A 14,972-nucleotide genomic window follows, 5' to 3' on the forward strand; every position below is an offset into this window, starting at 1 on the left:
CCGCAGAGCCTGAGCCCTGAGCACAGTGTGCAGCGCCACAGAGCCTGACTCCCACCTCCACGTGCTCCTGCCCTAGCCTGGCAGGGATGAGGAGGGGGTCTCAAGATCACCATGATGGTCTCGGGGCCCAGAGTCCCTCAAGGCTTTGTCTGTGCTTCTGGCCCCAGCCCTCTTGCACCACCAAGAGGTGGGAACAAGTCCCCATAGTCCCCTAGTGGAGCTCACCTGCCTGCCACAAACTCCCTGATGAGATTAGGACCTCAAAAACCGAATTCCAGGTGGCGAAGGTACCCCTTGGTATGGACTGAATGAGGCCTGGTGCTGGAGATTGCTACAACACATTGCTCAATGGAGAAGGCTGGGTTAACTTCTAGGGGAAATACTAAGAATAGGTTCTTGCTTTCGAATCTGGTTATTGGGGAGGAAAATCTAACATTTAAATATATTCGGTTACAAATCACCTTGCCAGATGAGATAGGATTCTCTCTGATAACAAAGATGTGCTTCTAACCATACTTGGTCTTTCCCACTAAGAATTTACCCAAATGTTGAGAATGTCCTGTCGCATCTTTATGGAACAGTGTACTTGCCCATTTCTCATCCCCTTCTTTCCCATCCTTACCAAGGTCTAGATGCTCACCCTGATATGGCAGCGGTCTGAATGGAAACTGTGCCATGCTCTGTGCCTGCTAGGGCATGGAAAAACTGTCCTTAAAGGCCCTAACCTGCACCCAGAATCCCATTAATCCTCTCGAGCCATATAACAGGAGACAAATTATGTTGTGCAGGCCACGCCTCCCATATGCCTTGGATTGGCAACAGCTGCCATTTGGCCAGAAGCACCATCTTTATTTCAAAGCACAAGGAAATATTGATATGACATGAGGGCAGCTGATGGTCTGTCTGGGCTTTAATCTTGGCTCTAGCATAGTATTTTGCAAAAAAGGAGGCCTAAATCCCCACCAAGTCCCCTGCCGCTGTCTACTCCCTTCCATCTTGCCAGCAGCCTCAGGCCCTCACCAGAGATTTGACCCTTCTTTCTGTTGAGATTGGTTTCTCACTGTACCTCAACATATAGCTACAAAGCTATAAATGAGAACACTTTGTATCTGTTATGCAGAATGTTCTATAGCAGGAAACAAAGGTTAACAAGATCACAAATTATCCTGTCCTTCCTCCTTTAATTCCCAAAGCTAAATGTTCATTTAACCCTGCACTTCATGTATTGGCTATTAGCACTGGCAGTTAAGGCACGAGCTTGAACTGAACGTGGCAGAATTGGAGACCTAGGAAATTCAAACACTGACGTGTGAAATCCAAACCCAATTTTCTGGATGAATGGGCCACTCAGTGAACTAAATCTCTGCAAATATACACTATTAGCTAAACAACAATTTGCTTGTTAGAATTATAATTGGGACTGCTCACAAAGGATCGGTTACTTTTCATCACCTCCCTGTTCATCGTTAGGGTGAACTATGTTAATAAATATATTTCATATGATTTGCCATGCAGGTTTCAAAATTCATTTTAAATATACTCTTCAGGCTTCCAACCGGCAAACTGGCATCTTTCATATTTTCCAAGATTGCTGCAAAACAACTTCTCCAATCATTCCATTTACTGCAATATCTACCTGTAATTTACGCTTTTTCTCTAAGCCCTAATTCTGATGAAAATCAGGAACCTGGAAACAAATAGGAAAGAGATTCTCTCACTTAGGCTCTTGGCCTTAGTTCCTTCAGGCTTGTCTAGCTTTTTAAAAAAATCCTTTCCAGGACAGTGAGACCATACTGACATTCTAACCAAAAAAGTCCATATGGCCCAACATCATGGCCATTTGTGGACAGGTCTCTTCTAGACACGAAGCCCACGGCCTCTGCCACCCTTGAGCAGGTGTGGAAGGCTCAGTCCACCAGGGGCTTGTGGTCTGTGACCTGCTCTAGCTTTCAGGGAAGGAAAGGCTGGAGGCTGGGTGGCTCACAGCACCTGCCAGTGAATTTTATTTTTCTCACCAAAAATAATAATGTTTAGTATTGGTTGAATACTAACCAGGCAGTTTTCAAAGGAATATGCTTTGCATTGCCTCGTTTAATCTACACTACAACCTTCTGTGTTAGATACCATTTTTATTGTTGCCCCATTTTACTGATGAGGAAACTGAGGCACAGAGGAAACCTAGGTGGCATGGAAACAGTACTCTACAGGAGGTTATTTTTACTTTAGTCTTGAGCGATTAATGTAAAATTTGTATTTTTCTGTATTTGGCAAGCTTTCTCAGATTTCTCTTTATAGCATTCACAGGTAGAAGTCAAAATTTTTAGCCAAAATATTTATCAGCCCATCACACCCAGGCACTCACCTGCATGACAGGCTCTTGGGGTGGCTCGGATGCCAGGGTACTGGAAGCCACCAGGTATCACGAGTTAATCATTTGGTTGCTAGACCATGAGGACATTCTCCGGGAGGGAGACATTTATCTACTGTGCAAAAGTATTTCTGCACTTAATTCTAATTAAAGAATTATAGTAGCTTATATATAATTAACCCTCTGAAATGTTATCTAATATGTTACTGAAATCATTGGTAAAAGGAACCCATATGGCAGGCCCAGTGCTACCAACTCTTCCTTTAAAAGCGGCGGTCCCCACAATGGTCTGTCCGTTCCTTCTGCTCTGAAGCAGGGCCAGAGACCCCCCCGTGTACCTTTCTGGCAATGCAGCCCCTCATAGCCCAAGGGGCAGTCACACTCATAGCTCTCCTTCCTGGGCCGGCAGCTGCCCCCGTGGGTGCAGGGGACCCCCACACAGGGGTGGGCTGCATTCTCCACGTTCACGCCCCACGTCAAGTCATGTTTCAGGTGGATGGTTCGGTCGTTCAGGATGATCTTGAAGAGAGAAAATGTAAAGAAATTCAGGAATTCAGAAAGCCCTTTGCAGTCTTCTAAGGCTCCCCTCAGCTCACTGGCCTGAACTGTGTGTGGTAAGGGAGATTTAATAAAAAAGAAAATATCCAGGTCCTGCTTTATCGTCCTAGAAGTGATGCAGGAACTGAAGCTCTTACCTTCAGTTACCTTCAGTGGCTCTTGGGAGAATCATCAGGGAGTAAAGCGTCCTCTGGTTCCAGGCCTGCCTACTTGTCAAGCTCACAAAGAAATCCCAGTAACTACAGAATTAGGGCTCTTGGCCTGGTTGCATGTTAGAATCACCTTGGGGATTTTAAGGGATATCCTACTGCTCAGGTCCCACCCAGATCAATTGAATCAGCAACTCTGAGGAGGGGACCCAGTCAGCAGTAACTCTGAAAAGCTCTCCAGGTGATTCTCAGATGCAGCCACGGTTGAGAGATGATGCTATGAAGCCAGGTAGGGAAGAATACTGAACACAGCATTATATAGGCAGGAAACAAAGGGGCTGGAGCGGGGTGGGGGAGGGTAGCTTCTGGTGGCGGTGGGGCTGGGAGAAGCTTCTCACCATACTACTGTGTTCTTCCCTCCATCAACTGGACCTCCCCAGTGGTCCCACTGCTCCTGCTATGCTCCCTCCCTGACACTCTTTAACTCCCTTCTTTCCAATTGTTAAAAAAAAGAGTGAAATACAGACCCCATTCTGCACACTGCTGTGCATATTCACTGGGACAAGAGAGATCTTTGATCCTCACCCCTTTGCCTGCAATGGGGCTCCAGCAAAAATGAAGACTTCGGGGGTGGACTCCCCAGGCCAAATAAATGGAGCAATGTTTTCAGCCCTTGACTTGGAGTATGTATTTACTTTGGTCTGTTGGTGTTCCAGTGTTGTGCAGGCTTTGCTGAACTGAAGAGACAGAGAGAGCACCTCCCAGGGAACCTCCTATAGGCAGGGGAGTCCTAAGAGTTAAGCAGTGGCCCTTCATGTTTCACAGGCTTGCCTAGTTTTCGGAGAGTGTTGGGAGAGTTGGGAGAAAGCTCTTTCCCAGTTCTGAATCTCAAAAGCTGGTAGAGAGTAGAACCTTCTACAATCCCCCCTTTCCATGCTGAAGTGAAGGACCATGAAACCTGGACATACGCGCTTGAGACAAGCCAAGAATGGGCCATTCCCTGCAGGTTATGGCACAGCCGAGGACTCAGCCACTTGGGGAGGAGGGCTCTCCAGAAAGTGAGGGGAAAGGGCTGTGGGTGCTGTGTGAAGGGACCACAAAGCCTGACCAGGGTGGGAGGGGTGGAGCCTCTCAGCAGCTCAGCTTGCTTCCTAAGAATTTCAAATGCACAATTAAACATGGCGGTCCCACTCATGGGCAGACAATGGTCTGAACTAAAGTGTCACAGGCATCACAGTTCAGCAGCAAAGGGAAACGCAACAGAGTCAGCAAATATTGACGGGGCCCCTTTTCTGGACCCCACACTGGTACACAGGAGAAGGACGGAGCCCAGCTGGGCAAATCATGATGGGATCATCTTCTGCTGCCCCTTCTTCCCATTAGTCACCCTCACACTTTGTCTTGGGTCTAAAAAGGATCGGTGGCCCATGCTGGTCCAAGGCAAACAGGATGAAGTAACATCTGGGAACCTAATAGGCTTTTCTTCAAATCCTTTTCCTCCCAGGGCTTGGTGGTCTTGGAAGTCAACCTGCATGTCTGGTGCAGACAGAACATATTTTCATAACTGGAGAGATCATGGGCAGCCCTGAGAGAAGGAAGAATAGGCAAATACGAATGGGGCCAATGCCCTCTATTTCTTACTAGCTGAGTGTTTTTTTAACCTTGTATGGAAGGACTCTTTAATCTATGCTCTTAAGAGCTTGGTTATGTGACTGATGAACAACCGCTCAACTGTGGGGGTGGGGGTGGGAATGAGAGCTGGCTCTTGCCTTGAGCAAACAAAACAACCCCAAAGAGAAGCCCAGAGCCCAGAGTCACTGGGTTCCATTCACCTCCTTCCCCTGTGCTGAGTATCTGCGGCACCTGATGCTAGTTGCAGTCTCTGAATAGTTCGGTGGATTTGCTGGAAAAGCTCATCTTCATTGACTTGCATTCATGGAATGCCTGCCGGGAATAGGCCCAGGTGCCGACGTTATAAGGAAGTAGCACTGGAAAGCAATGCTGTGAGTATGTTAAAATTTCTCAAAGCTTCTCTTTGGATGTAGCAGATTACTGATCACAATACTCAACTCCACTGTCTGTAGTCAAGGTGGCACAATAAACATGAGTGAGTGAAGCCTGTACCTTCTGGATGCTCCCACTAAATGGCTTGAGGACACCCGAGTTCTTCTTCACGTCATCGTAACTGGGGACTCCACCGATAAAAATGTCCGTGTTGCACTTAATCTGTGTGAAGCCTCCCTGCCAACAGATTAAAAACAAAACACGGTATAATTCAGAAAAGATAGTTAAGACTACCAAATAAGGAGAGACAGCCTCAAAACCCATCACGACGGTCTGCTGGCTTGAGTTTCACGTTGTGTTGCATGGCTACTTATCACCTGTTTGAATGTTTGCAAATTTCTTAGCCTCTTTGAGACTCAGTTTTGTCATCTATGAAATGGGAATCACCCATCTACCTCACAGCTGTGTAACAGTGAACGTGGCAGACTGCATCACCGTTGGTGGCGGCTGGGGCTCCTTCAGCCATACTCATCTCCCCAAAGGAAGGCTGCCTCCAACCTCTCAGCCTCAAGTGGGGCCATGTGGTGTGCTTTAGGCAGTAAAACATGAGCAGAAGAGAAATGCCTCATGCCTGGGCAGAACCCTTCGGAGCCAGGGAATGGCTCACCATGCCCTTCCCCTTCCCTCTCTTCCTTCAGCCTGGTCTCAGCTCAAAGCTGCAGCTGACCATTGGTGGACATGGAAGGTGAGTGAGAAATAAACCCTTTGACAAGCTGCTGACAGTTTGGGGTTGCTGTGACTGGCCATACCACAGTCCAGCCTCTCTTGGAGCCTGAGATCCCACTTAGTTAGCAATGTGTCCAGAGCTGGACACATAATCAGCATCCCAGTATGGCCAGCTGTTGTCATAGGAAAGACAGAATCTCTTTAGGGCAAGAGAAAAGGAAGGCATGGCGGGTGGGAGGTATTCCTTGTTTCAGCTACAAAGGGCATAGAAGTTCTTCCATTTTCCAAATTCTCAGAGGACTCCCCATGGTCAATCCCCAGGGCTTCCCTGCTTCTGCTCATTTAAACAGCCAGAACTCCAATGGGTGGGCTAGATAACAAGCTGTGTGTAGTATTCAAAATGTCTAAATTCCTTCAAACATGAGCTGTAAGCAAATTCTGGGTGATGCACAGACTTTAGGGAATGTTAGTGTTTCCTTTGATATATGGTAAAAGAAATACAAAAAGTAGCAGCATTCAGTTTTTAATTTAACAGATATTTTGGGGCACCCACTTTGTCCCAGGCACTAAGTGCTGGACAAACAATAGTAAATCACAAAGGCCCGGTGCCTGCCGTTCAGAGGCTTCCACAGGGGGAATATAGACAAGTAAACGGGCAGGTGGGATTGGCTCTGTGAGGATGGTGCAGGCAGCTCCGAGGTATCTACCATGGGGATGTCTCATGCCCCACCCCAGACACTGAGAGCTGGGGAGTGGTCTGGGGAGAGTTAGCATTGCAGACACGGACACCGCCATCAGGGCTTGGGGGGAATGTAGGCGTAGAGCAGAGCCTGGAGGGACCAGAGAGTGCAGGCTCTGCAGTGAGATTTAAGCAGGAGAGAGAAAACTATGCTTTAGGAAGATCACTGGCCAGAGGGAGGAGAATGGATCTGGGGTCTGGTCGGGAGGACCGGGCAGGCAGAGAGGGTGATGCTCCCCATCTGCAGGGGGCTCACCGACGCTGGATCAAGCCAGGTAGCGGCAGGGAGGTCTTGATTAGATTATAGACCAAAATGCCTGTGTCTATAAACTTCAGGCTGCTTTCAGGGCTCTTATTTAACTGGAGAGGGTGGGGGAGGGTTCGTCGAAGGAATAGAAGGGCCTTTAGGAGTCTTCGAGGCCTGACAGGATACCCAACCAGGCAGGAACTGTCACCACACACCCACAGGCACCCATTGCTGTCTGTGCTGAGAGTTTTGGCTCTGTCTAGCCAATGGGGTCAGGTCTTGTGGGGTGAGTGCTGGTTCCTCTGGCCACTCACCAGTGTCCTCCCCGCCATCCTCTTATTGCCCACAGGTGGGCCTGCAGCTGCCACCCCCTTGGGGGCCCCAGGAGAGAAGCAAATAGACCCCAAAGTGGGCCTGTTTCGTGTTGAGGCACTTCCTGCTTGAATCTGCCATTCTGTTTAGCTGGACGTAGTTGGAAAACCTCAGCTGGGCTTTTCCCAAGCCCTCAGTGCACTTCTTGGGAGTCCCACACAGCTTGGCACAGCCCTGGGAGGTTGGCATTTCTCAGTGCCATCAGCTCAGCAAACCAGCCAGGTTTAATCTGGACACTGGGGGACCTCGGTCGTGGCGCAGCCCCCAGGAGTGTCCTCCAACCCCTGCCCTGACCTTTCCCTAAGCTCTAAGGCCACTGCTCCTAACAGCCACGTCTCTGAACATGGCAGGGGAGCAGAATACCCTGGAAGGAGATCTGATTAAGGCTCAACTCACTGACGTCAAGCCGGGGACTTCCCACTCCTGTGTAGGAGCAGCCTCCAAAGAGCCACCCTCAGGTGCGCACAGCACACCACGCCTCCCCTTTCTCACGTCTAGGGGGCCTTCCAGGAAGGCAGCACATCCCTTCCAGAGGCCAGGGTTCTCCCATAGTGTTTCATTCCCTGACGGCAGCAATAGAAACCCTGAGGAGTGTTTCTCACCTCTGCTCTTCCCTCCCCTGTAGGATGGCAGCAGTAGATACTGTGTCCTGAACAGTCCCTTGTGTATAATCAAGGGCCGTTACCCAACTGTTTACAAGCACTCCCAACCTAATCTTTTGTTTCTCTTGTACAGACATTTGTTAACTCATGCTGAGTGAAAAACACTGCTTTTGAATTTAGATTATTAAGTCGACATACAGTCAGGTCTATATTTAAGAGCTTCTGATTCTATCCTGGACTGAGGTTAGCTAGTAGAATTTTCTGGTCTGTACGAGAAGTGACTCCTGTTCCCCCTTTAAAATCCATTTCCCTTCATCTTCCTTCCCACCTCGCTCCCTTTCTTCCCTCCTTCCTTCGTCTTTCCACAGATACATATGGAACATGTCCCAGGTGTGAAGGAAGCTCCTTGAGAACCCCGCTTGGATCCCTTTCATCCCAAGGACGACCTTGGATCTGGCAGGACCTCCCACCACTGACACCCCTGGGTCTGGCCTCGCACGTGGGGGTCCTTTCTTCCCTCTTCTTCGACCAAATACCTCTTCCCTCACCAAAGTCCCTTTTCCATCCTTTTCTTTTTCTCTGAATCCACTGTATTGCCGGAACACCCACATTCATCAGTGCTGTCTTTGACTCTTGCAATGCACCAAGTGAAGACTGTTGGGAATTGAAATGATGGCAAATCTAAAGTCTCTTCTGTTTCAGGGGACTGCAAATTTTTTGTGTGAAAAATTCTAGGTTACAGTTTAAAGGAATTCTCTCTTATCTCTTCTTAAAAGCATGATTTCCTTTGGACATGACCTTGGAAATAAAATCATCCATGAAGTCACAAACTTGAATGAAAATCCTGTGCTCTTTAGGTCATGATAGTACTCTTTTAACTAATAATAAGTAAAGCTGCAGTGTTGCCCATGTGCCAAACACTGCTGTGTTTTATATATGTAGTCCAATTTGCACAACTTTATGAAGTAGGCACTACATTTACCACCATTACCCCCAATTTACAGATGAGGAAACATAAACTTGAAGGTCAAGTGGGCAGTCTAGGTTCATACCCCTGGTAAGTAATGCAACTGGATTTTGAACGCAGGAGTCTGGTTTCAGAGCCTATGATCTTGGCAGATGTGTGACCCACGTCACTGGCCGTGCCTCGGAGTCTGTGTTCTGACTCACCAACTACGTTACACACTGACACAAGGCAGAGATTCACAGTGGGGCTGGGGAGGAAGGCAGTTGGGTAAGTGCTGTCCCTGCATTAGCCGACTCAGGGCCTACTCCTACCTATGAGGCCTCTCCTCTCACTCTCCCCATCTGCAGCTGAGGGAGAGAAGAGCGAAGTAACTTGCCCAATGCGGAGCTCAGGGGCTAACCAGGCAGCCGGGCCATGGAGCCCAGGTGCTTAACCACTACGCCGCTGCTGCTTTTCTCTCCAGGACAGGAAGAGAGCAGTAACCCAGTTCACATTGACCATCAACAGCAAAGGTGTGTCCTCACCTCTGCCATTCCCTCCACTACCTTCTGCTTATCCACCTGTAAAATACCATTCTTCGCTGTTCGAGACACATGCAGCTCGTGCCAGTGGCCCAGGGTGAGGGGGTCTTTACTCCTGTTGAAGGAAGAAAACAATGTGGGTTAACATCATTGATGTTATGGATAATGTTCATCAGTCCAGCCCTGATGAAACTGATGCCAACATTAGGCACCTCATTCCATTCTGTAGAAAGGAAACAACCATGCTTGCTAAGTAAACACAGCAGTACTGCTCCATGTACTGGCCCCCTTCATGGTAGGAGGGCTGCATTTATTATTTTCATTTATTTGTTACAAGCCTGAAATGTGAGTAGGATGAGTCTAGCTTTCTAGTTGATGAGTGACAGGAGGGCAAAATGTGACCATAGTTGCACACAAGCTTTGGGAAAGAGAAAATTATATGAGCAATGGTGTAAAACACAGTTTCCTTGGTATACTGATGTCTGCAGCATCCTCTGAAATGCATAAAAAAGAAGATGGATGGATGGTTGGATGGATGGATGGATGCAAGGATAGATATGTGATAAAGCAAACAGAACAAAAGGTTGATCGTAGACTAAAGGTGGTGGGTCAGAGGATGTACGATTTCTTTCAGCTTTTCTATATGTTTGAAATTTTTCATAATAAAGTATTTGTTGGAGAGGACAGATTCTATGTTGTCTGCTATTGTGAAAAAGATTAAAAGTACTGAAAAACTCAGTTATTAATTCAGCACTTGAAGTTTAAATTATATAGTTTTACATGTGACTTTTGATAGTGAGGTGTGCAAAAAGAGTGTAATTATTGCATTTGTATTTTTTATGATGTGCATAGTTCCTTGGCTTCACTGAACTTCTCAATTATTTTTTGGTGCCAGATCATCTTTAGAAAACCACCAAGAATACCAATGGGCACAATTATTGAAAGGTCTCCGCCCACTCACTTGATTTTTTTGCTCTGGCAAATACTTTTGTGATTTGTTCTTCGCAATTAGAATTTAATCACCTTGGCTAAATCAATATGCAATAAAGAAACCCGCAGTACCTTTGAAAAAGCCTGTCTCCACAATAAGTAATGGTGCCTTAGCTGTGTTCTTGCCTATGGAGGTCATTCCCTGTCAATACACTGCCTCTCTTGACACAGTTGTATTGATCGCAGCCATCACAAGCTCATTTCACTTGTCTCGATTTTTGAATCAAGTTCATAATGAATTTGACCACCTTATCCTTTTCCTTAAGTTAAGATGATTTGGCCAATTCCACAACTTCCTGTAGCTCAGGCTTTCCCTGAGTTTTCTTAATAAAGCAGGAAGTCTTTAAAATAGTTTGCAAAATAAACATTTCCCGAAGGGGCGTCTCAAGCACCAGCAGTGACTGCTGCTGTCAGGTTACACGGGAAAGGCGATGGGACAAGGGGCAGACACTGGTTTGTTCCCTGGAAACCCTGAGCACTTGCCTGGCCAAGTGCCTTCCTGACAGGCAGGGAAATAATAACATGTGCTTACAAGAGAAAGTTAAAAACACCTCTTGTCAAAAATAAGCACAGAATTACGAAAGAGAGAAATGCTGGACTTCTAAGCTCCCTCATGTCTGCGACCTCACAGCTGGGGCTGCCGCTGCTGAGGGGCAGGGGCGCTCTGTCCAGGAGCACAGATGATGAGCCCCAAGCTTCCCAGGCTCTTTCTGGGCATTCCGGACCCAGGGGGAACCAATTTGAAAGCACAAGGTCATAGTCAAGGTGTCTTCTTTTCTCCACTTGACAAATAGGTCTAAGTGAATTGCTTAGACTGTTTTGCATAATCACATGTAAATTAAATCAATTAAATACCCACCAAAGTTATCTTGAGACATGGGATGTTTTTGCATAACCAGAGGTACAAAAAGGTTTGTCCATTCCCCAGGGCACGATGTGTCACTGATGTGGCAGAATTCAGCCGTAAGGACAAAAATGAGCTGTCCTTTTAAAGAATCATTGAAACCTAATGCAGTAAGTATGTCCCATCAGCCATGGAAAATGATCAGCAATTAAGGCCAATGCATGGCTGTAACATCTCAACACATATTCTTTCTAAGAATGACAGTCTAGCAATATGAACTGGGGCAGAACAGGGACTACAATCTCCTTTACAACAACAGATCAACTGATCTCCTGCTGTGGGCACCACTGAACAAAAACAGCCTAGTGTGTTTCAAAGGAGAGGCACCAAACGTAGCAACAGGAGGCATGTGTGTGTTAGATTAGCAGGTCTCCAGCTTGGAGGTAAAAACACCCATGGGAGGAACACAGTGAGAAGAGGGAGGCAGAAACAAATAAGAACAACACCTGCACCTATCAGTCACAGGCTCTGAGGGATTCACAAAGATCCTGACACACTGTCTGGGAGCCATCAATCTGCTAAGTAAATTAATAGTACAAACTAGATAACAGGAGGAAAGCTTTGACGACTCAGAACCAGTTCTGCAGATACCAGCAAGTACTTGAGGAGCACCCACTTACTGCCATGCTACTGAAACCACTCACGGAGCCCTCTTGAGCATGCTGTTCAGGTAGGGGTCTTTGCAGTGATTCATTCTCAGGTTCTTTACTTGGAGAGCAGTAAGAGACTTGCTAAATAACTAGTTATCACCAAGGAACAGTGCAAAAGTAAAGTTCAAGTGTAAAGGGAGGCCACCAAGGACATTTCTGTTCATTGAATCTCTGCTGATACTTTTTTACTAGTTGCCATGTATTTGCTGAGCACCCACTGAGTGATGCTCTGGGCAAGGTGCTGATTAATTACAATTCGTCGAGTCTCTGCTGATGCCATTGTGTGACCTCCGGTGGAAATGAAGGAGTTTACCCCTATTTGAAACAAGCCCATTTTCCATAGTTTAAAGCAGAGAATCATTCCCTGATCGATAGTTATTTGAGAAAAGGAAACCTTGCCAGCAGGACAGCATGGTCTATAGGAAGCATGTCATCTGTATAAAGCAGAACAGGTTTCAGAAATGATAACAGTAGAGAAGACAGGAATAGTGCAAGCTATCAGATGACAAATTCATCTTTTTCCAAAGTGGCTGCAGTTTGGCTTTTTGAGAAAGGGGATCCTAAAGGTCTGGGCCCTTACCTGAGAACACCAGTCCCAGAGCCACAGTCAAAGCGGAACTCCACGTGGTCCCCTGCCATGTTGATGGACAAGAAGTCTCTGCTGCCTGTGTCATAGCTGTACAGGAGGACACCATCTCCCAAGTCCGGCCGAAATGTGATCTCAAACTCCACGAAGGATAGGTAATGCTGGGGCTCCAGTGGCCAAGGTGTTGCAGCATAGGATCTCAGGGACTCACTGAACTGAGGAATGGTCAAGGTGAAAGCTGAAGAAACAAGCACATCATTAGAAATCCTAGAACTAACCATGTTCTTTTCCACCTGGGTGCAGTGCTGAACTGTTTCCAAGCTTCCCTAAAGTTAGGTGGATGGTGTAACTGAATTCTGCCCCGTGCAATGGGGTGGGAGAAGTGTATGGCACCTCAGGTCTGACCTCTAAAACTTCCCTCTGTCCTCCATGTGCTCTGTCTTCCCTCACCTGCTGGCTGAATGCAGGAATCAGTGGAGCAGTGGAGGATTCTAAATCCCTAGAAGAGCCACTAGAAGCAGGAGTCTGAATCCCTGAATGACTGTGTGGAGCAGAGGCTGCCATCTCCACCACCACCACCACCACCACCACTGACTGCAGTGATGTATGAAGTGAGCAAGGCCCACATTTATTATGGCAGACTGCAGAAATGTGAGATGGCATATAACAGCTTTGGCTTACCCTGATTCATACACCCTGTTCTAGGTGACGTGGGATTTGACATTATACAATGTTAAAAAAATTTTTTTCCTGGGATGGTGTCTTAGGCCCAAATCTGAATCACTGGTGGAAAAGTGAAAACATTTTCAACCCTGCATGTTTTTCCAAAGTCTTTTACACCTTTAAATTCTTCCATTATTATATGTTTGTGTTTGTGTGTGCAAGTAAGCTTACATGCATATATATGTGTGTGTGTATATATATATATATATACTTTTTTGTATCATCAATATATACAATACTGAGAGGTGAAATAATTCAGCAGAACAGGACAAAGAAAAAGAAACAAGACCACTTTCATCCTATTGCATCATTAGTGTTTCTGTGTATATCTTTCTAGCCTTTTCTCTGAAACTGCCAGTTATTCTCAGAAACATGAGCTGTAAATGCTTCAAATTCAGTCTAATACAGACCACACAAAGAGGCTTTTCAAAGATATTTGAGGGCCATGAGGAGTCCACCAAAGCCTGACCTTGAAGCATCTTAAACAGAACATATCACCCACAAAGACCTTCCAACCTGGTAAAAAAAGATTCTTCCAACCCTCCCCAAAAAGCAATGTTAATCCCATACAAATATATGGGGCTTTGCTAGAGGATGAAAAATTCCATTAACATGAATGAACAATGCAGGCAGAAACTGCCGTCAAGCTGCTTCTTTCTCACCATCTTCGCAGTGTCGGCCTTTAAATCCCAGGGGGCAGAGACAAACATAGGAGTCAGCTCTGACTATGGTGCAGGTGCCCCCATTGACGCACGAAGCCTCATCACAGAGTCCGCTGCTGCACTCCCCTAAATACAGAATGGGTGTCACAAAGCCAGTTCAGCCCACAAGCCAGTCCAGGATGATGAGCTGACCATGCCAACAGCTCATGGTTCTGAATACACACAGCTCAGTTCCCACTCCCGTTGACAGGCACCTCTATGCAACTGCAAACCAGCCTTCAGGATGAGTGGAACCTGCCCTTTGTTTTAATTGCATTTCAGCTTGTTTTTTATGAAGAGCCACACAGAATTAAAACACGGTGGACGCAACAGATCAGACAATCAATTGGCAATTTTATGACTCCTGACAGGGATGACTGAGTTGTTTCTGCTTTAATTCATCACCTTGCTGTTCCCCTAAGTGTGTTTCACTCCCTCCAATATCATCACAGAGTTCATGGTGAAAGCATTCTAATTTGTGTGGCCCCAATTACTGTAAGTGCTGCCACCTCACCGGTGGAAAATTGAGGCAAGATAAACATGAAGGAGTTATGCAGCCATGCCTGAGCTTAGTAACGTGCCTGAACCGTCCACAGCTCTTCTGGGGCAGGGAGGGATGAGGCACGGCTCCATTATACGTGAGCGTGTGCGTTCCAGAACCCGTTTCTACCTCCAAAGTTACAATCTCATGAGGGACAGGAAGGTGGCCCTGACCAAAAGGTGCTGAGTGGGTCAACATCAATGGGTTCATTTTCCTTACAAACACATAGTGGAGAGGCCTGTAACAGGGGAAACAAATAGACTTTTCCGGGCTGCTTTTCTTCTGCTTCTTTGGTCTTCCTTTTCTGCTTGTGTATAAGAAGTTAGACAGGTGGGCTGCAATCTGGCCCAGAGCTTAGGTGATACAAAATACTTTTTCTTGGGTTGGAGGCAGAGGGGTTACATCCCTGACTGAGCAGTGAGGGGCCCAGCGCTGCACCCCGCAGTCCCCAGGGCTGTGTGCGGGTGAGCTGGTAGCCCACCCCGTGAGGTGAAGAGCCCTCCTCGGCCTGATTGTGTCATCTCAGCAGGGTGAGCCTCTCCTCTTTTCCTCATCAGTCCTCTGTGCTTGTTGCATGGATCCAGTCTTTTCACAAAACCTCACTGGGAGGAGGGGAAGGGCTGG

The 14,972-nt window shown here is 46.9% G+C and overlaps 1 protein-coding gene across 2 annotated transcripts in view; it reads right to left on the reverse strand.

Moving 5' to 3' along the window:
- Positions 1 to 14,972, reverse strand: part of EGFLAM (EGF like, fibronectin type III and laminin G domains) — a 164,306-nt gene that overhangs the window by 19,961 nt on the left and 129,373 nt on the right. For both annotated transcript variants that reach the window (XM_017671577.3, XM_073236950.1), the window contains 5 exons: positions 13,769 to 13,894; positions 12,378 to 12,621; positions 9,257 to 9,368; positions 5,200 to 5,316; positions 2,707 to 2,887 (listed from right to left, as the gene is read on the reverse strand). In XM_017671577.3, coding sequence (XP_017527066.3) covers positions 2,707 to 2,887; positions 5,200 to 5,316; positions 9,257 to 9,368; positions 12,378 to 12,621; positions 13,769 to 13,894 — 780 coding nt within the window. The remainder of the gene's footprint in view (positions 1 to 2,706; positions 2,888 to 5,199; positions 5,317 to 9,256; positions 9,369 to 12,377; positions 12,622 to 13,768; positions 13,895 to 14,972) is intronic.

This window comes from Manis javanica, chromosome 1 (assembly GCF_040802235.1).
Source record: "Manis javanica isolate MJ-LG chromosome 1, MJ_LKY, whole genome shotgun sequence".
NCBI lineage: Eukaryota > Metazoa > Chordata > Mammalia > Pholidota > Manidae > Manis > Manis javanica.